The sequence below is a fragment of the Lissotriton helveticus genome, chromosome 5_2 (assembly GCF_964261635.1).
Source record: "Lissotriton helveticus chromosome 5_2, aLisHel1.1, whole genome shotgun sequence".
Lineage (NCBI taxonomy): Eukaryota > Metazoa > Chordata > Amphibia > Caudata > Salamandridae > Lissotriton > Lissotriton helveticus.
In genome coordinates this window covers 15995187-16015966 of record NC_136066.1, presented here as the reverse complement: position 1 = coordinate 16015966, position 20780 = coordinate 15995187, and the positions used below count along the sequence as shown (strand labels likewise).

General features: G+C 59.5%; 1 protein-coding gene across 1 annotated transcript in view; it reads left to right on the top strand.

The window, feature by feature from the left end:
* Positions 1 to 20780, top strand: part of COL27A1 (collagen type XXVII alpha 1 chain) — a 1232768-nt gene that overhangs the window by 499747 nt on the left and 712241 nt on the right. Inside the window, exons 13-14 of the mRNA XM_078646681.1 lie at positions 11788 to 11841; positions 18340 to 18384. Coding sequence (XP_078502807.1) covers positions 11788 to 11841; positions 18340 to 18384 — 99 coding nt within the window. The remainder of the gene's footprint in view (positions 1 to 11787; positions 11842 to 18339; positions 18385 to 20780) is intronic.

Sequence of the window (20780 nt, the reverse complement as noted above, 5' to 3'; positions counted from 1 at the left end):
CTTCCAGTCCAGGATACAACTGACGTCCTACTCCGGGGCTGGCCCAGATATAGGACGGAGGTCCTTTGATGTCCGGACCCTCCCGCCTGGGGGTCAGAGGGGCCGGGATGATGGTGTCCAGACACCCAGCAGGGGGGTGGAGCCAGCGCCCAGGGAGGCCGGAGGGCGATTGATACCAGGCGTCCGGGGACGGCTGGAGGGCCATCGAAACTCCTCTCCCTCCGGGATCTGTCGAGTGGCCACTCGACCACCTGGGAGGATCTTGGTGCCTCGATGTCGGGGCTTCGCTGGGGCCTGGGCCTGGGCCGAGGCCACGTGGTCGTGACGTGGGGGAGCCAAGATGGAGTCGGGCACGGCCTCGTGCTTAGGTCGTGATAGGCCTACGCAGGAGCCAGGCTGGTGATGGGGATCCGGGATGGCAGCCGGATCGGTGGTGTTGGGGCGTGCGGGGTCGGGCCGAAGGGGCCGCCCGAGGTCCGGAGGAGGGCTGGTGTCGTCCGGGGCCCGCCATGCGGGAGGGGTAGGACCACGCCATGAGGCCGGGTCCAACACGCGTCCCCCCCAGCTGAAGGCAGGGGAGAGTCACCCATCTTCTTGGGGATTCTCCTCGCCGAGGCGGAAGAATCTGGACAGGCCGTCAGCATTGGCGTGGTCGTTGCCGGGGCGATGCTCCACAGTGAAGTCCATCCCCTGCAGAGAAATGGACCAGCGCAGCAGTTTCGGGTTCTCTCCCCGCATCTGCATTAACCACCGCAGGGGCTGGTGGTCAGTCTGGACTCGGAAGTGGGTGCCGAAGAGGTAGGGCCCAGCTTCTTGAGTGCCCACACCACGGCAAAGGCTTCCCTCTCGATGGTGCTCCATCACTGTTCTCTTGCCAGTAGGCGTCGGCTGATGAAGGCCACAGGCCGGTCGATTCCTTCGGGGTTAACTTGGGACAGGACCGCCCCGATGCCGTGCTCTGAGGCGTCGGTTTGGACTACAAACTCTCTACTGTAGTCCGGGGCCTGGAGCACAGGGGCGGTGCACATGGCAGTCTTTAAAGTCTCAAAGGCTGTTTGGCACGCAGGGGTCCAATACACCCTCTGGGGTAATTTCTTGGAGGTCAGTTCTGTAAGGGGCCCCACAATGCTCCCGTAGTCTTTTATAAATCGCCGATAGTATCCGGTGAGCCCCAGGAAGGCTCGGACGGCGGTTTGGGTGACCGGGGGCTCCCAGGCCCGGATGGCGTCTATCTTTGGTTGGAGGGGAGCTACTTGGCCGCTCCCCACTTGGTGTCCCAGATAGGTGATGGACCCTTGGCCTATCTGGCATTTGCTGGCTTTGATGGTTAGTCCGGCCCGCCGGAGGGCCGTCAGGACCTCCCAGAGGTGGGTCAGATGCTCATCCCACTGAAGGCTGTACACCGCAATGTCATCTAGATAAGCGGCGCTGTATTCCTCTAGTCCGGCCAGCACCTGGTTCACTAGTCTCTGGAAGGTGGCCGGCGCATTTTTCATGCCGAAGGGCATCACTTTGAAGTGATAGTGGCCATCAGGGGTCGAGAAGGCCGATCGCTCTTGTGCACCAGGAGTAAGGCCGATCTGCCAATACCCCGCCGTGAGATCGAAGGTGCTGAGGTATTTGGCGGCCCCTAGGCGATCGATCAGTTCATCCGCCCTGGGGATGGGATGGGCGTCGGTCCTGGTGACTGCATTCAGTCCCCGGTAGTCAACACAGAACCGGAGCTCTGGAGCTGTTCCGGGGGAGGCGGCCTTAGGGACCAGGACAACGGGACTGGCCCAGGGACTGTTGGAGGGTTCGACTACCCCCAGGGCCAACATCTTGGCCACTTCTGATTGGATGCAGGCCCGAACCCAGTCGGGCACTCGAAAAGCTCGGTGTTTTACAGGTGGGCTGTCTCCGGTGTCCACATCGTGGACACACCACCGGGTGACCCCCGGCGTGAGGGAAAACAGATCCGCAAACTGCCCCAGCATCTTCCGGCAGTCTTGTTGCTGCTCTGGGGTCAGGATAGAGGAGAGCCGGACCCCTTCGAAGGAGCCGTCTTTCTCGGTGGTGCTGAGGAGATCCGGTAGTGGCTCGGAGTCGTCTTCAGCTCCGTCATCGGTCGCCAGCAGCAGACTCAGTTCAGTGCGGGCAAAGTGCGGCTTGAGACGGTTAGCGTGTAGAACCCGGAGGGGGTTCCTGGGGGACTCCATGTCTACCAGGTAGGTGACGGGGCTCTTGCGCTCCACCACTTTGAAGGGCCCCGTCCATTTGTCCTGGAGGGCACACGGTTCAACCGGGGACATGACCCAGACTTGCTGGCCCGGCTCGAACTCGATGGAGGAGGCGTTCTGGTCATACCAGCGTTTCATCTCCTCCTGGCTGGCCTCGAGGTTGGCCTCGGCAAGTTCCCGGAACTTCCGAGTCTGATTGCGGAGGGTCAGGAGGTACCGGTAGACATCCGGCGGGGCATCTCGAACTGCTGTCTCCCAGCCTTCCTTGACCAGGCTGAGGGGGCCTCGAACCGGGTGTCCGTACAAGAGTTCAAAAGGGCTGAACCCCAGAGATTTCTGGGGTACCTCTCGGTAGGCGAACAGGAGGCAGGGCAGCAGGACATCCCATTTGCGCCGGAGGGGCTCTTCGAGGCCCTTGATCATTCCCTTCAGTGTCCTGTTAAATCGTTCCACTAGTCCATTTCCTTGGGGATGATACGGGGTGGTGAACTTATAGGCGACCCTGCACTGTTGCCATAGGGATCGCATATGCTTCGAGATAAAGTTGGAGCCCCGATCACTCATGACTTCTCGGGGGAAGCCGACTCGGGAGAAGATGCTCATGAGGGCTCGGCCCACCACGGGGGCCGTGATGGTTCGGAGGGGGATGGCCTCAGGATAGCGGGTGGCATGGTCCACCAGGACTAGGATGAAGCGGTGTCCCTGCGAGGTGCGAGGGTCCAGGGGCCCTACGATGTCTATTCCTACTCGCTCGAAGGGGGTGGTCACCACGGGGAACGGCTGGAGCTTTGACTTTCCCCCCCGCTCTTCCCGCTGGCTTGACAGGTCGGGCAGGTTCGGCAGTGGTTATGCACATCGGTGCGCATTCTTGGCCAGTAGAAATGGGTCACCAGGCGGCTGTAGGTTTTGTCCTGCCCCAGGTGCCCGGCGAGGGGCACATCATGTGCTAAGTTCAGGAGGAAGTCTCTGAATCGGAGGGGTACGACCAGTACCCGGCCGGCCCTTAGCTCAGCAATCTTCTGCTCACTGTAGAGGAGGTCGTTGTCCCAATAGACCCAGTGGGACCCCGCGGGGTCTCCAGCGGCTTGAGTAGCGGCTTGCTGTCGAATCCCCTCGAGGGAGGGGCAGGTTTTCTGTTCCTGCCGGAACTGTTCGCGGGTGGGGCCACCTTCTTGGCGCCATTGAGCGAGTTCTGGGAGGTGGTTGAGCTCGGTGAGGTCTTCTTGGTCGGGCCCTTGGGGGCCGTGTTCGGGGTCGGCGTCCTCGGGGACGACGGGTGGTGGAGGTGCGGGCCACTCGGGTTCCTCGGTCGGAGCTCCCCCCGCGGGGGTGGAGGCTCGGGCGGACATGGAGCGGGTGGTCGCACAGACCCACTCGGGAAGGCCTAGCATCCCCAGGTGCTCTCTTCGTTCGACGCCAGCCCATGGGGAACTTTCCAGGTCGTTCCCAAGGAGGCAGTCCACGGGGGCATCGTCGCAGACAGTCACTTTCAGCATGCCCGACACTCCTCCCCACTCGAAGGGGATGCGGGCCATCTGGCACAAAGTCTCTGAGTTATCTGCGGACCGGACTGGGCACAGGACGTTCGGAAGGATCTGTTCTGGGGTCACCAGATGGCAGCGACCGCTGTCACGCTGGCTCCGGTGTCACGGAGGGCTTCGGTCCGGCGACCATTGATGGTGACCCACTGGCGGTATTTCTGGGTGTTGCCGGGGTTCGGACCTCGAGGGATCAGGTCGTGGGTACCCAGGCATGCCAAGGTCATGGCGGCGGGCTCCCACTCGGCCTGTTCGTGGTCGTCGTCCTCTTCCTCACTTCTTTCTGCACCCAGGGCAGCCGCCGCGATCTGGCGGGCTGGGGGCCCGGTGGTGCCGGGTCGCTGGTTCATCGGGCAGAGGGGGTCATTCGCATAATGACCTTGTCGCTGGCACCTATGACACGTAACGTTTGGGCGGGGCCCCGGTCTGGCTGGGGGGGCCCCTCTCCGGCCCAGGGAGGGCGACGTGGAGGTAGGGGAGGACCCCTGGGGGACGTCTCGACCCTGGCTCTGGCCTACCCCGCCGCCTCGTGGTCGGTGGTTCCCCGGGGATCCCCGGCCGTAGTCTCCCATCGTGCTCCGGGGCACTCGGGTGCTCGCCCATCGATCCGCCTCGACAGCGAGTTTTCGTGGCTCCATCAATTTGCTGTCGAGGAGGTGCTGCCGAAGTTCGATGAAACAGTTATTGGACAGATGTTCCCATAGAATGAGGTCGACCAACTGCTGGTAGGTGGTGACCTGGCAGCCCCGCGTCCACCCCTCGAAGGCTCTACTGTAATAGTTCATGTATTCCACCCACGTGGTACCGGGGATTTTTTTGCAGTCTCGGAATCGCTGCCGGTACATCTCGGGGGTGAGTCCGTAGCGAGTGAGGAGGGCGGTCTTCATGTGCTCGTACGAGGTCCTCTCGGTATCAGGGAGCTCCAGCAAGGCATCTCTCCCTTCGTTGATAAACTTCCCCCACAGGCCGGCGCCCCAGTCTTTGAGGGGTACTCGATGGGCGGCCATGGCGACCTCGTAAGCTTTGAACCACTGTTGGATGTCGTCGTTCTTATAGTACTCTTTGACGACATCCTTGGGTATGTGCACCTTCGTGTCCACAGGCGGGGGTGAGGTCTTACTCCCGGCGAGGGCAGACTCGTTTGCCTTGGCTTTGAGTTCTATTTCTTTGAGGACGCGCTCGTGCTCGAGCATGAGTTTTTTTTCCTCGAGGGCTAGCTTCCTTTCTGCCAGTTGGATTTCTCCTTCTTGTCGGAGTCGAGCCAGATCCAACTCGTGGAGCCGGTTCCTCTCTCATTCTCGGGCGTCTTCGGGGGAGAGGCCCGTGTTTGGGGTTGCGGGTCTCCCTCCCGCTGGGTTCACCTCAGCCTCCGGGCGTCCGTTCGGGCCCGGGTTATCTTCACTCGGAGGTGGCGCCTCGCCGGCATCCACCCAGGCCTGTAGGGCCGATTTAAAGTCTTCTTTGGTGCTTAAGCAAGAGGTAGCGATGCCTAGGTCTTTGCAGAATTGCTTTAGCGCCTTGTGACTGTAGTCTTCCATTTTCTCTTTCTGGAATTCTGTGCTCATGGTCGCAGTGGGTTTCTCTTGGTAGCGAGTGAATCACTCTCTGTACGATTTACGTGGGCTCGGATCCCGGCGCTTGCCACCAATGTTAGAAAGGCGACCCCGGGGGAGGCAGAAGATGTCTGACTGACCACCCCTAGGTCCACCTCTCCGTCGAGACGTAGCCGAGCGTTACCGAGAGGCCTCCTGGGTGAGGGCCCTCTCCTAGGATCGTACAGCAGAGTAATCACAACACTACAAACGGACACCACACAGGAGGTCAAGTTCTCAAGCTTTTATAAGGAATAAGGGTTGCGGATTCTTGGCAGTATATACAGGCGGATCGAGGGATCCGTAAAGTCTCAAAAAGGGGGGCGAGGTAGCGGGACAGTCTCGCTTCTGGGGGGAGGAAGGGATACCCTGCGCACAGCTCTCAATCCTCGAGCTGGGGGGTTCCGAGAGGTTCGAGCCGCGGCCGTGCCAGCAGGCTTACAGGGTGGTTCAGCAAGGTAGGCCGCGGCAGCGCCAGAAGGCTCTCAGATGGTTCAGCAAGGTAGGCCGCGGCAGCGCCAGCAGGCTCTCAGATGGTTCAGCAAGGTAGGCCGCGGCAGCGCCAGCAGGCTCTCGGATGGTTCAGCAAGGTGGGCCGCGGCAGCGCCAGCAGGCTCTCAGATGGTTCAGCAAGGTAGGCCGCGGCAGCGCCAGCAGGCTCTCAGATGGTTCAGCAAGGTAGGCCGCGGCAGCGCCAGCAGGCTCTCAGATCGTTCAGCAAGATAGGCCGCGGCAGCGCCAGCAGGCTCTCAGATGGACGACGGGTTACAGGAAGGATGAGTTCGTCTGGTGTCGGCCGTGACAGCGTCAGTAGGGCTTCCAGTCCAGGATACAACTGACGTCCTACTCCGGGGCTGGCCCAGATATAGGACGGAGGTCCTTTGATGTCCGGACCCTCCCGCCTGGGGGTCAGAGGGGCCGGGATGATGGTGTCCAGACACCCAGCAGGGGGGTGGAGCCAGCGCCCAGGGAGGCCGGAGGGCGATCGATACCAGGCGTCCGGGGACGGCTGGAGGGCCATCGAAACTCCTCTCCCTCCGGGATCTGTCGAGTGGCCACTCGACCACCTGGGACGATCTTGGTGCCTCGATGTCGGGGCTTCGCTGGGGCCTGGGCCTGGGCCGAGGCCACGTGGTCGTGACGTGGGGGAGCCAAGATGGAGTCGGGCACGGCCTCGTGCTTAGGTCGTGATAGGCCTACGCAGGAGCCAGGCTGGTGATGGGGATCCGGGATGGCAGCCGGATCGGTGGTGTTGGGGCGTGCGGGGTCGGGCCGAAGGGGCCGCCCGAGGTCCGGAGGAGGGCTGGTGTCGTCCGGGGCCCGCCATGCGGGAGGGGTAGGACCACGCCATGAGGCCGGGTCCAACACAGTGCACCCCATCTTCACAGTGCCCCCCATCTTCACAGTGCGCCCCTATCTTCACAGTGCGCCCCTATCTTCACAGTGCACCCCCATCTTCACAATGCACCCCTATCTTCACAGTGCGCCCCTATCTTCACAGTGCACCCCTATCTTCACAGTGCGCCCCTATCTTCACAATGCACCCCTATCTTCACAGTGCGCCCCTATCTTCACAATGCACCCCTATCTTCACAGTGCGCCCCTTCGTCACAGTGCACCCCTATCTTCACAGTGCACCCCTATCTTCACAGTGCACCCCTATCTTCACAGTGCACCCCTATCTTCACAGTGCACCCCTATCTTCACAATGCACCCCTATCTTCACAGTGCCCCCCATCTTCACAGTGCGCCCCATCTTCACAGTGCCCCCCATCTTCACAGTGCCCCCCATCTTCACAGTGCGCCCCATCTTCACAGTGCCCCCCATCTTCACAGTGCGCCCCATCTTCACAGTGCCCCCCATCTTCACAGTGCCCCCCATCTTCACAGTGCGCCCCATCTTCACAGTGCCCCCCATCTTCACAGTGCACCCCTATCTTCACAGTGCCCCCCATCTTCACAGTGCGCCCCATCTTCACAGTGCCCCCCATCTTCACAGTGCCCCCCATCTTCACAGTGCGCCCCATCTTCACAGTGCCCCCCATCTTCACAGTGCGCCCCATCTTCACAGTGCCCCCCATCTTCACAGTGCACACCCATCTTCACAGTGCGCCCCATCTTCACAGTGCGCCCCTATCTTCACAGTGCGCCCCTATCTTCACAGTGCACCCCCATCTTCACAGTGCGCCCCTATCTTCACAGTGCGCCCCTATCTTCACAGTGCGCCCCTATCTTCACAGTGCACCCCCATCTTCACAGTGCGCCCCTATCTTCACAGTGCGCCCCTATCTTCACAGTGCACCCCTTTCTGTCCATAGTTCACCTGCATGGAAACCGAAGGTGACCATCCTGGAAGATCCTGGAAGCGGCGATAATCGGTTTGATAATATGCCCTTGAGAATTCCCATAGAAGCCCAGGTTCACACCATTTTCGTATTCACAGAAGGCACTTACTCATTTCGGTATTCACAGAAGTTAGGAGTCCTAACTTTACTACTACTAAATTTAGAAAAATCCTAACTTTAAGACTTCCGGTATTCACAGAAGGCATTTAGGAGTCCTAAAGTTAGGACTCCTAACTTCTGTGAATACCGAAATGAGTAAGTGCCTTCTGTGAATACCGAAATGAGTAAGTGCCTTCCGTGAATACCAAAATGGTAGTAAGTTTAGGATTTCGTCTTCAGTTAGTTCTCTGAATCGGGCCCTGAGAGATGTTTTTAGGGAGACTTTCAAGGCAGGATTTGGCCTTAGCCGGCCCCAAATCACGGATTCACTGTTTTATATTTGCAGCACAGCCCGTCCTGCCTCACCGTGTCCCCGATCCAAGACATAATAAACACTACAGAAAGCATCTGTAGCGGTCCTTTTACTTTTCTGACGCCCATGGGTTTGCGCCTCGTGCAGGCGGCTGGCGCTTCCAGGCTCTAGGCCTCAATCGCGGATTCTAGCAGTCGCAAACCTCATTTATTCAAAATATGTAGGAGGTGCCTGAGTTCTGGCTCAGAACAGACTTGCTTTTTGGAACGGGCTTCCCCATGACAAGTAGCTGTCAATACATCCATTGCTTAATTTGAGCCGGTGGGAGCCTCTGGCGCTCATTTTTGGGACCAGCACTTATTTCACCTCATCAGACATTTACAAAGAGTAAGAGAGCGAAAAGCACACAAAGAGGAAAGGAGGAGGAAGAGAAAGGCGTAAAAAACGCCACAAAGGGCGACAGCAGGTTCCTGCAGCAGTGAAAGCTTGGGCTATTGCAACACCAATCACTCAAACCTTTAGTAATGCGAGACCTATTGCATTGCAAATGCTTGTAATATGCATTGTACGGTGGAGTCTGAGGTATGTAAGTACATAGGTAGGTGTCCGGCTTATTCCCATATAGGAAGGGGGCGGGGCCTTCCTCTCCCTCGTCTTCACTGACTTTCAACTCCTTCCCACATGGGCCACCAGCTGCCTGCACCCCCACTCACCCAGAGTGACACCCATCACACCCTTCTAGGGAGAGACCACAGCAGGACACACCTACACCATCACACACTTACCGGGAGATACTACACCATCACACACTTACTGGGAGATACTACACCATCACACACTTACTGGGAGATACTACACCATCACACACTTACCGGGAGATACTACACCATCACACACTTACAGGGAGTGATCACCCCATCACCTATGGAGGGATCACACCCTAACGAGAAGAGACCACACCATCACACCTATTTAGGGACCACACTTTAAAATCAATACAGAGAAACGTCACACTATCACACCTATACAACGAAAGACCCCCGTCTCCCCAATCACACTCATAAAAGGAAAGGCCACAGCATCACCCCCTTCCCGGGAGAGGCCACAGCATCACCCCCTTCCCGGGAGAGGCCACAGCATCACCCCCTTCCTGGGAGAGGCCACAGCATCACCCCCTTCCTGGGAGAGGCCACAGCCTCACCCCCTTCCTGGGAGAGGCCACAGCCTCACCCCCTTCCTGGGAGAGGCCACAGCATCACCCCCTTCCTGGGAGAGGCCACAGCATCACCCCCTTCCTGGGGGAGATCACAGCCCCACCCCCTTCCTGGGGGAGACCACAGCATCACCCCCTTCCTGGGAGAGGCCACAGCCTCACCCCCTTCCTGGGAGAGGCCACAGCATCACCCCCTTCCTGGGAGAAGCCACAGCATCACCCCCTTCCTGGGAGAGACCACAGCATCACCCCCTTCCCGGGAGAGGCCACAGCATCACCCCCTTCCTGAGAGAGGCCACAGCATCACCCCCTTCATGGGGGAGGCCACAGCCACATCCCCTTCCTGGGAGAGGCCACAGCCTCACCCCCTTCCTGGGAGAGGCCACAGCATCACCCCCTTCCTGGGAGAGGCCACAGCATCACCCCCTTCCCGGGAGAGGCCACAGCATCACCCCCTTCCCGGGAGAGGCCACAGCATCACCCCCTTCCCGGGAGAGGCCACAGCATCACCCCCTTCCTGAGAGAGGCCACAGCATCACCCCCTTCATGGGGGAGGCCACAGCCTCACCCCCTTCCCGGGAGAGGCCACAGCATCACCCCCTTCCTGAGAGAGGCCACAGCATCACCCCCTTCATGGGGGAGGCCACAGCATCACCCCCTTCCCGGGAGAGGCCACAGCATCACCCCCTTCCCGGGAGAGGCCACAGCATCACCCCCTTCCCGGGAGAGGCCACAGCATCACCCCCTTCCTGAGAGAGGCCACAGCATCACCCCCTTCATGGGGGAGGCCACAGCCTCATCCCCTTCCTGGGAGAGGCCACAGCCTCATCCCCTTCCTGGGAGAGGCCACAGCCTCACCCCCTTCCTGGGAGAGGCCACAGCATCACCCCCTTCCTGGGAGAGGCCACAGCATCACCCCCTTCCTGGGGGAGACCACAGCATCACCCCCTCACTGGGAGAGGCCACAGCATCACTCCCTCACTGGGAGAGGCCACAGCATCACTCCCTCACTGGGAGAGGCCACAGCCTCACCCCCTTCCTGGGAGAGACCACAGCATCACCCCCTTCCTGGGAGAGGCCACAGCATCACCCCCTTCCTGGGAGAGGCCACAGCGTCACCCCCTTCCTGGGAGAGACCACAGCATCACCCCCTTCCTGGGAGAGGCCACAGCATCACCCCCTTCCTGGGAGAGACCACAGCATCACCCCCTTCCTGGGAGAGGCCACAGCCTCACCCCCTTCCTGGGAGAGGCCACAGCGTCACCCCCTTCCTGGGAGAGGCCACAGCATCACCCCCTTCCTGGGAGATGCCACAGCATCACCCCCTTCCTGGGAGAGGCCACAGCCTCACCCCCTTCCTGGGAGAGGCCACAGCCTCACCCCCTTCCTGGGAGAGGCCACAGCGTCACCCCCTTCCTGGGAGAGGCCACAGCATCACCCCCTTCCTGGGAGATGCCACAGCATCACCCCCTTCCTGGGAGAGGCCACAGCCTCACCCCCTTCCCGGGAGAGGCCACAGCATCACCCCCTTCCCGGGAGAGGCCACAGCATCACCCCCTTCCCGGGAGAGGCCACAGCATCACCCCCTTCCTGAGAGAGGCCACAGCATCACCCCCTTCATGGGGGAGGCCACAGCCTCACCCCCTTCCCGGGAGAGGCCACAGCATCACCCCCTTCCTGAGAGAGGCCACAGCATCACCCCCTTCATGGGGGAGGCCACAGCATCACCCCCTTCCCGGGAGAGGCCACAGCATCACCCCCTTCCCGGGAGAGGCCACAGCATCACCCCCTTCCCGGGAGAGGCCACAGCATCACCCCCTTCCTGAGAGAGGCCACAGCATCACCCCCTTCATGGGGGAGGCCACAGCCTCATCCCCTTCCTGGGAGAGGCCACAGCCTCATCCCCTTCCTGGGAGAGGCCACAGCCTCACCCCCTTCCTGGGAGAGGCCACAGCATCACCCCCTTCCTGGGAGAGGCCACAGCATCACCCCCTTCCTGGGGGAGACCACAGCATCACCCCCTCACTGGGAGAGGCCACAGCATCACTCCCTCACTGGGAGAGGCCACAGCCTCACCCCCTTCCTGGGAGAGACCACAGCATCACCCCCTTCCTGGGAGAGGCCACAGCATCACCCCCTTCCTGGGAGAGGCCACAGCGTCACCCCCTTCCTGGGAGAGGCCACAGCATCACCCCCTTCATCACCCCCTTCCTGGGAGAGGCCACAGCATCACCCCCTTCCTGGGAGAGGCCACAGCCTCACCCCCTTCCTGGGAGAGACCACAGCATCACGGATATAGAGGGGGGTGCAACTAAAAGGTCTCCCTGAGGGGGCGCTCTCAGCCAATGAATGTTCTTTTATTGAATGAAAGTGATCCCTGCGGTGAAATGTTAACCCTTTGCTACCGGATCGAACAGCATGTTTTTCAGGCTTTACACATATGAATGCTCTCATTTCATTGGTTGCAGGGTTTCCCGGGAGATTTCGGGGACAGAGGACCGCCAGGAGTCGATGGAAATCCAGTGAGTTCCACTTTTAATAGGTTTTGATAATCAAATGTCGCGCTCCACCCCGGAGCAATGTTTAGTATTTGTGCGCGCGCGGTGTATCGAGGCGCTGGAGATTATAAGCATATACTGTACGTCACCAGGGAGTGACCGAACCGAAACAAGAGCACGAGGCCGAAGGCAGACAGAGTCCCTCTCACGGGAATGAAACTTCCAGGTGAGGCGGTATCTTCTTATATCATTGGAAGCAGAGGCGTCGAGGGGCCCCTGCAGTCCCAGGGGCCCCTCAGCGCTATATCCTGGCCCGAGAGCCCGAGTGAGTCCGGAGCCCCCCCACCCCATGTACAACAACACTCGACAGCCAAAGTTTATTTAATGCATCTTTAATCTACATCTACTCCCTTCCTTTATGCATCTATATACCTTCCATGTACGTATGGATCTAGACTTGTATTACTTTCTTCTGATTCATATCCATGACACTGACCGATTTCTCAGCCTTTACGTCTCTCAATATATCTTCTACCTCAACTCTCTGGCTCATCCCAAACTTCTTTCCAATGCACCACCCTATCTCTGACCCTACACCTCGATCAATATATCCTCTGCATCCAGTCTCTTATTCACCCCAAACCCCATACCACTACTACGACCCCCAAAATAACCCTTTCCATGCGTGTACCTTCTCTACCATTTGTTGCATCATCTGACACCTCTTTTACCATTCCAATCCGTCACAACAAGCCTTTCTAACCCCTCCCTCTGACTCCACCCCCTAAACCCCCCTTTTACCACCCCAAGTTCCAAAACATCGCTCCACTATCCCGTTCAATCCACATAACAGACTAACATATCCACCCCTCAAATTCATATTTCACTAATTCAACACTAATCCTTTATGGGGTCCGGAGCAGAGGGCTACTCGCCAAAGGGCACTTTGACGCCTCGTCAGGGGTAGTTAGCAGAATATAAATGCAATTACAATACAATAAATGGCACGGAGTGGGCTGCTCTGTTGTCTCGGAGCCTCCGTGTGACTCAGGCAGGACACAGGAACCCTACAGAGCCTCAGTGTGACTCAGGCAGGACACTAGGAACCCTGCAGAGCCTCAGTGTGACTCAGGCAGGACACAGGAACCCTGCAGAGCCTCAGTGTGACTCAGGCAGGACACAGGAACCCTGCAGAGCCTCAGTGTGACTCAGGCAGGACACAGGAACCCTACAGAGCCTCAGTGTGACTCAGTCAGGACACTAGGAACCCTGCAGAGCCTCAGTGTGACTCAGGCAGGACACTAGGAACCCTGCAGAGCCTCAGTGTGACTCAGGCAGGACACTAGGAACCCTGCAGAGCCTCAGTGTGACTCAGGCAGGACACAGGAACCCTGCAGGGCCTCAGTGTGACTCAGGCAGGACACTAGGAACCCTGCAGAGCCTCAGTGTGACTCAGGCAGGACACTAGGAACCCTGCAGAGCCTCAGTGTGACTCAGGCAGGACACAGGAACCCTGCAGAGCCTCAGTGTGACTCAGGCAGAACACTAGGAACCCTGCAGAGCCTCAGTGTGACTCAGGCAGGACACTAGGAACCCTGCAGAGCCTCAGTGTGACTCAGGCAGGACACTAGGAACCCTGCAGAGCCTCAGTGTGACTCAGGCAGGACACTAGGAACCCTGCAGAGCCTCAGTGTGACTCAGGCAGGACACTCGGAACACTGCAGAGCCTCAGTGTGAGTCAGGCAGGACAGAGGAACCCCGCAGAGCCTCAGTGTGACTCAGGCAGGACAAAGGAACCCTGCAGAGCCTCAGTGTGACTCAGGCAAGACACAGGAACCCTGCAGAGCCTCAGTGTGACTCAGGCAGGAGAAAGGAACGCTGCAGAGCCTCAGTGTGACTCAGGCGGGACACAGGAACCCTGCAGAGCCTCAGTGTGACTCAGGCAGGAGAAAGGAACCCTGCAGAGCCTCAGTGTGACTCAGGCGGGACACAGGAACCCTGCAGAGCTCAGTGTGACTCAGGCAGGACAGAGGAACCCTACAGAGCCTCAGTGTGACTCAGGCGGGACACAGGAACCCTGCAGAGCTCAGTGTGACTCAGGCAGGACAGAGGAACCCTGCAGAGCCTCAGTGTGACTCAGGCAGGACACAGGAACCCTGCAGAGCCTCAGTGTGACTCAGGCAGGACACTCGGAACACTGCAGAGCCTCAGTGTGAGTCAGGCAGGACACTCGGAACACTGCAGAGCCTCAGTGTGACTCAGGCAGGACACTAGGAACCCTGCAGAGCCTCAGTGTGACTCAGGCAGGACACAGGAACCCTGCAGAGCCTCAGTGTGACTCAGGCAGGACACTCGGAACACTGCAGAGCCTCAGTGTGAGTCAGGCAGGACACTCGGAACACTGCAGAGCCTCAGTGTGAGTCAGGCAGGACACTCGGAACCCTGCAGAGCCTCAGTGTGACTCAGGCAGGACACTCGGAACCCTGCAGAGCCTCAGTGTGACTCAGGCAGGACACAGGAACCCTGCAGAGCCTCAGTGTGACTCAGGCAGGACACTCGGAACACTGCAGAGCCTCAGTGTGAGTCAGGCAGGACACTCGGAACACTGCAGAGCCTCAGTGTGAGTCAGGCAGGACACTCGGAACACTGCAGAGCCTCAGTGTGACTCAGGCAGGACACTCGGAACCCTGCAGAGCCTCAGTGTGACTCAGGCAGGACACTAGGAACCCTGCAGAGCCTCAGTGTGAGTCAGGCAGGACAGAGGAACCCTGCAGAGCCTCAGTGTGACTCAGGCAGGACACAGGAACCCTACAGAGCCTCAGTGTGACTCAGGCAGGACACTAGGAACCCTGCAGAGCCTCAGTGTGACTCAGGAAGGACACTCGGAACACTGCAGAGCCTCAGTGTGAGTCAGGCAGGACAGAGGAACCCTGCAGAGCCTCAGTGTGACTTGGGCAGGACACAGGAACCCTGCAGAGCCTCAGTGTGACTGAGGCAGGACACAGGAACCCTGCGGAGCCTCAGTGTGACTCAGGCAAGACACAGGAACCCTGCAGAGCCTCAGTGTGAGTCAGGCAGGACAGAGGAACCATGCAGAGCCTCAGTGTGAGTCAGGCAGGACAGAGGAACCCTGCAGAGCCTCAGTGTGACTTGGGCAGGACACAGGAACCCTGCAGAGCCTCAGTGTGACTGAGGCAGGACACAGGAACCCTGCGGAGCCTCAGTGTGACTCAGGCAGGACACAGGAACCCTGCGGAGCCTCAGTGTGACTCAGGCAGGACACAGGAACCCTGCAGAGCCTCAGTGTGACTCAGGCAGGACAGAGGAACCCCACAGAGCCTCAGTGTGACTCAGGCAGGACACTAGGAACCCTGCAGAGCCTCAGTGTGACTCAGGCGGGACACAGGAACCCTGCAGAGCCTCAGTGTGACTCAGGCAGGACACAGGAACCCTGCAGAGCCTCAGTGTGACTCAGGCAGGACACAGGAACCCTGCGGAGCCTCAGTGTGACTCAGGCAGGACACAGGAACCCTGCGGAGCCTCAGCGTGACTCAGGCAGGACACAGGAACCCTGCAGAGCCTCAGTGTGACTTGGGCAGGACACTAGGAACCCTGCAGAGCCTCAGTATGACACATGCAGGACACAGGAACCCTGAGGTGCTCCATGGCCAGCAGAGCCTCTGTGGGTTTCAGGGTGATAAGAAGCCTGCAGAGCCTTAGGGCCAGCACCTCAGTGTGACTTAGGCAAGACACAGGAAACGCTGCCGAGCCTCAGTGTGACTCAGGCAGGACACAGGAACCCTGCAGTGCCTCAGTGTGACTCAGGCAGGACACTAGGAATTCTGCAGAGCCTCAGTGTGACTCAGGCGGGACACAGGAACCCTGCAGAGCCTCAGTGTGACTCAGGCAGGACAGAGGAACCCCACAGAGCCTCAGTGTGACTCAGGTAGGAGAATAGGAACCCTTCAGAGCCTCAGTGTGACTCAGACAGGAGAAAGGAACCCTGCAGAGCCTCAGTGTGACTCAGGCAGGACACAGGAACCCTGCAGAGCCTCAGTGTGACTCAGGCAGGACACCGGAACCCTGCAGAGCCTCAGTGTGACTCAGGCAGGACAGACGAACCCCACAGAGCCTCAGTGCTACTGAGGCAGGACAAAGGAACCCTGCGGAGCCTCAGTGTGACTCAGGCAGGACAAAGGAACCCTGCAGAGCCTCAGTGTGACTCAGGCAGGACACAGGAACCCTGCAGAGCCTCAGTGTGACTCAGGCGGGACACAGGAACCCTGCAGAGCCTCAGTGTGACTCAGGCGGGACACAGGAGCCCTGCAGAGCCTCAGTGTGACTCAGGCAGGACAAAGGATCCCTGCAGAGCCTCAGTGTGACTCAGGCGGGACACAGGAGCCCTGCCGAGCTTCAGTGTGACTCAGGCAAGACACAGGAACCCTGCAGAGCCTCAGTGTGACTCAGGCAGGAGAAAGGAACCCTGCAGAGCCTCAGTGTGACTCAGGCAAGACACAGGAACCCTGCAGAGCCTCAGTGTGACTCAGGCAGGACACAGGAACCTTGCAGTGCCTCAGTGTGACTCAGGCGGGACACAGGAACCCTGCAGAGCCTCAGTGTGACTCAGGCGGGACACAGGAACCCCACAGAGCCTCAGTGTGACTGAGGCAGGACAAAGGAACCCTGCAGAGCCTTAGTGTGACTCAGGCAGGACACAGGAACCTTGCAGTGCCTCAGTGTGACTTGGGCAGGACACAGGAACCTTGCAGTGCCTCAGTCTGACTTAGGCAGGACACAGGAAGCCTGCAGAGGCTCGGTGTGACTCAGGCGGGACACAGGAAGCCTGCAGAGTCTCGGTGTGACTCAGGTAGGACGATAGGAGCCCTGCAGAGCCTCAGTGTGACTCAGGTAGGACGATAGGAGCCCTGCAGAGCCTCAGTGTGACTCAGGCAGGACACAGGAACCCTGCAGAGCCTCAGTGTGACTCAGGCAGGAGAAAGGAACCCTGCAGAGCCTCAGTGCGACTCAGGCGGGACACAGGAAGCCTGCAGAGTCTCAGTGTGACTCAGGCGGGACACAGGAAGCCTGCAGAGTCTCGGTGTGACTTGGGCAAGACACAGGAACCCCGCAGAGCCTCAGTGTGACTCAGGTAGGAGAATAGGAACCCTTCAGAGCCTCAGTGTGACTCAGGCAGGAGAAAGGAACCCTGCAGAGCATCAGTGTGACTCAGGCAGGACACAGGAACCCTGCAGAGCCTCAGTGTGACTCAGGCAGGACAGAGGAACCCCACAGAGCCTCAGTGTGACTCAGGTAGGAGAATAGGAACCCTTCAGAGCCTCAGTGTGACTCAGGCAGGAGAAAGGAACCCTGCAGAGCCTCAGTGTGACTCAGGCAAGACACAGGAACCCTGCAGAGCCTCAGTGTGACTCAGGCAGGACACCGGAACCCTGCAGAGCCTCAGTGTGACTCAGGCAGGACAGAGGAACCCCACATATCCTCAGTGTGACTGAGGCAGGACAAAGGAACCCTGCAGAGCCTCAGTGTGACTCAGGCAAGACACGGGAACCCTACAGAGCCTCAGTGTGACACAGGCGGGACACAGGAACCCTGCAGAGCCTCAGTGTGACTCAGGCAGGACAAAGGAACCCTGCAGAGCCTCAGTGTGACTCAGGCAAGACACAGGAACCCTGCAGAGCCTCAGTGTGACTCAGGCAGGAGAAAGGAACCCTGCAGAGCCTCAGTGTGACTCAGGCAGGACAGGGGAACCCTGCAGAGCCTCAGTGTGACTCAGGCGGGACACAGGAACCCTGCAGAGCCTCAGTGTGACTCAGGCGGGACACAGGAACCCTGCAGACCCTCAAGGGGCAGCTCTTCCTCAGTATGACTCAGGTAGGACTCTCCTAGCCCTTCAGAGCCCCCGGGCATTGGCACAGACCCGCCCATGGCCGAGGTTCTTTGAGGGCAGCCTGGGAGGTCTGCAGGGACCCCCGGGTCTGGTGTCTGAAGCCTCGGACTTCCTCCAGGGTTTCCAAGTGTGTTCCTCTAACTTCACGCGAAGAGGGGGGGGGTCTATTATGGGGGGGGGGGGTCTGCTTTGCCCTCTCACCCTCAGATGTTGTTGAACCTCTACCTGCCCATGGCCGGTCTTTCTAAGGTCTCTTCTGTGCCTGCCCCGCCCCTCGCACCCCCTTCTGCCCCACACACCCTGCTGCCCCCCCCCCCCCCGCCCCTCGCACCCCCTCTTGCCCCTCGCACCCTGCGCTTGACCTGCCTGCCCCGGGGTCTGCCCCTCTGCTTCTCTGCCTCTCGGTTCCTCCCCGAGTTGCCCCCTCCCTCCCTCCCTCCGCCCCCTCGCCGCACACTGGCCCCTTCATCCCTCCCAGAGGCGCAGCGCTTCGAACAAGGAGCCTTGTGTGCAGCGCTTTCATTAGGAGGGGGGGAGGCGGCTCCGCGAACCCACTGAACAGGCCGCCACTTTCCAGTCACTTTTATCTGTAAAGTTGTTTCTTTCTTTCCTTTTAGGGAGAACTGGGCGCCCCTGGTCCGAGTGGAGTCCCTGGGCTCATCGTAAGTAAGCAACACTGCACTGCACACCACTGCACAGCACACCACTGCACAGCACACCACTGCACAGCACATCACTGCACAACACACCACTGCACTGCACAGCACACCACTGCACATCACACCACTGCACAGCACACCACTGCACATCACTGCACAGCAAACCACTGCACTGCACACCACTGCACAACACACCACTGCACTGCACAGCACAGCACACCACTGCACATCACTGCACATCACTGCACAGCAAACCACTGCACTGCACACCACTGCACTGCACAGCACACCACTGCACACCACTGCACAGCACACCACTGTGCAATACACCACTGCACACCACTGCACTGCACACCACTGCACAGCACAGCACTGCACTGCACAGCACAGCACACCACTGCACAGCACACCACTGCACAGCACACCACTGCACACCACTGCACAGCACACCGCTGCACAGCACACCACTGCACAAAACTGCACTGCAAACCACTGCACTGCACATCACACCACTGCACAGCACACCACTGCACTGCACACCACTGCACTGCACACCACTGCACTGCACACCACTACACTGCACACAACTGCACAACACACCACTGCACTGCACAGCACACCACTGCACTGCACAGCACACCACTGCACAGCACACACAGCACACCACTGCACAGCACACCACTGCCCTGCACAGCACTGCACAGCACACTATTGCACAGCACACCATTGCACAGCACACCACTGCACTGCACAGCACACCACTGCACTGCACACCACGGCACTGCACAGCACACCACTGCATTGCACAGCACACCACTGCACTGTACAGCACACCACTGCACTGCACTGCACATCACTGCACAGCACATCACTGTACAGCACACCACTGCACAGCACACCACTGCACACCACTGCACTGCACTGCACAGCTCACCACTCCACAGCACACCACTGCACTGCACACCACTGCACCACCCGATGGGTGGGCGCCCGACTCTTCTCTTCATCCCAGTCTCAACCCACCTGACACTGGGCTGTTAAGTTTGGGAATGTCTGTGTTTTTTCTTTGCTGTAAGGTGTCTGTCACGCGTGACCGCGCCCAGCCAATGTCCTTCTCTCCCGCCATGTTACACTGCAGTGTGAGTGTGGGAGGGGTTGGTGCAGAGAGTGAGTGTGGGAGGTGTTGGGGGCAGAGGGTGAGTGGGGAGGCGTTGGGGGCAGAGAGTGAGTGTGTGAGAGGCGTTGGTGGCCGAGAGTGAGTGTGGGTGGCGTTGGTGGCAGTGAGTGAGTGGGAGAGGCGTTGGTGGCAGTGAGTGAGTGGGGAGGTGTTTGTGGCAGAGAGTGAGTGTGGGAGGCGTTGGTGGCAGACAGTGAGTGTGGGTGGCGTTGGTGGCAGTCAGTGAGTGGGGGAGGCGTTGGTGGCAGAGAGTGAGTGTGGGAGGCGTTGGTGGCAAAGAGTGAGTGGGGAGGTGTTGGTGGCAAAGAGTGAGTGTGGGAGGTGTTGGTGGCAGAGAGTGAGTGTGGGAGGCGTTGGTGGCAGTGAGGGAGTGGGAGAGACGTTGGTGGCATTGAGTGAGTGTGGGAGGTGTTGGTGGCAGAGAGTGAGTGTGGGTGGCGTTGGTGGCATTGAGTGAGTGTGGGAGGTGTTGGTGGCAGAGAGTGAGTGTGGGAGGCGATGGTGGCTGAGAGTGAGTGTGGGCGGTGTTGGTGGCAGAGAGTGAGTGGGGGAGGTGTTGGTGGCAGAGAGTGAGTGTGGGAGGTGTTAGTGGCAGAGAGTGAGTGCGGGAGGTGTTGGTGGCAGAGAGTGAGTATGAGTGGCGTTGGTGGCAGTGAGTGAGTGTGGGAGGTGTTGGTGGCAGTGAGTGAGTGTGGGAGGTGTTGGTGGCAGTGAGTGAGTGTGGGAGGCGATGGTGGCTGAGAGTGAGTGTGGGAGGTGTTGGTGGCAGAGAGTGAGTGGGGGAGGTGTTGGTGGCAGAGAGTGAGTGTGGGAGGTGTTAGTGGCAGAGAGTGAGTGTGGGAAGGCGTTGGTGGCAGTGAGTGAGTGTGGTAAGGCGTTGGTGGCAGAGAAGGAGTTTGGGAGGCGTTGGTGGCAGAGAAGGAGTTTGGGAGGCGTTGGTGGCAGAGAGTGAGTGTGGGAGGCATTGGTGGCAGAGAGTGAGTTTGGGAAGGCGTTGGTGGCAGAGAATGCGTGTGGGAAGGCGTTGGTGGCAGTGAGTGAGTGTGGGAGGTGTTGGTGGCAGAGAGTGAGTGTGGGAGGTGTTGGTGGCAGCGAGTGAGTGTGGGAGGCGTTGGTTGCAGAGAGTTAGTGTGGGAGGCGCTGGTGGCTGAGAGTGAGTGTGGGAGGCGCTGGTGGCAGAGAGTGAGTGTGGGAGGCGTTGGTTGCAGAGAGTGAGTGTGGG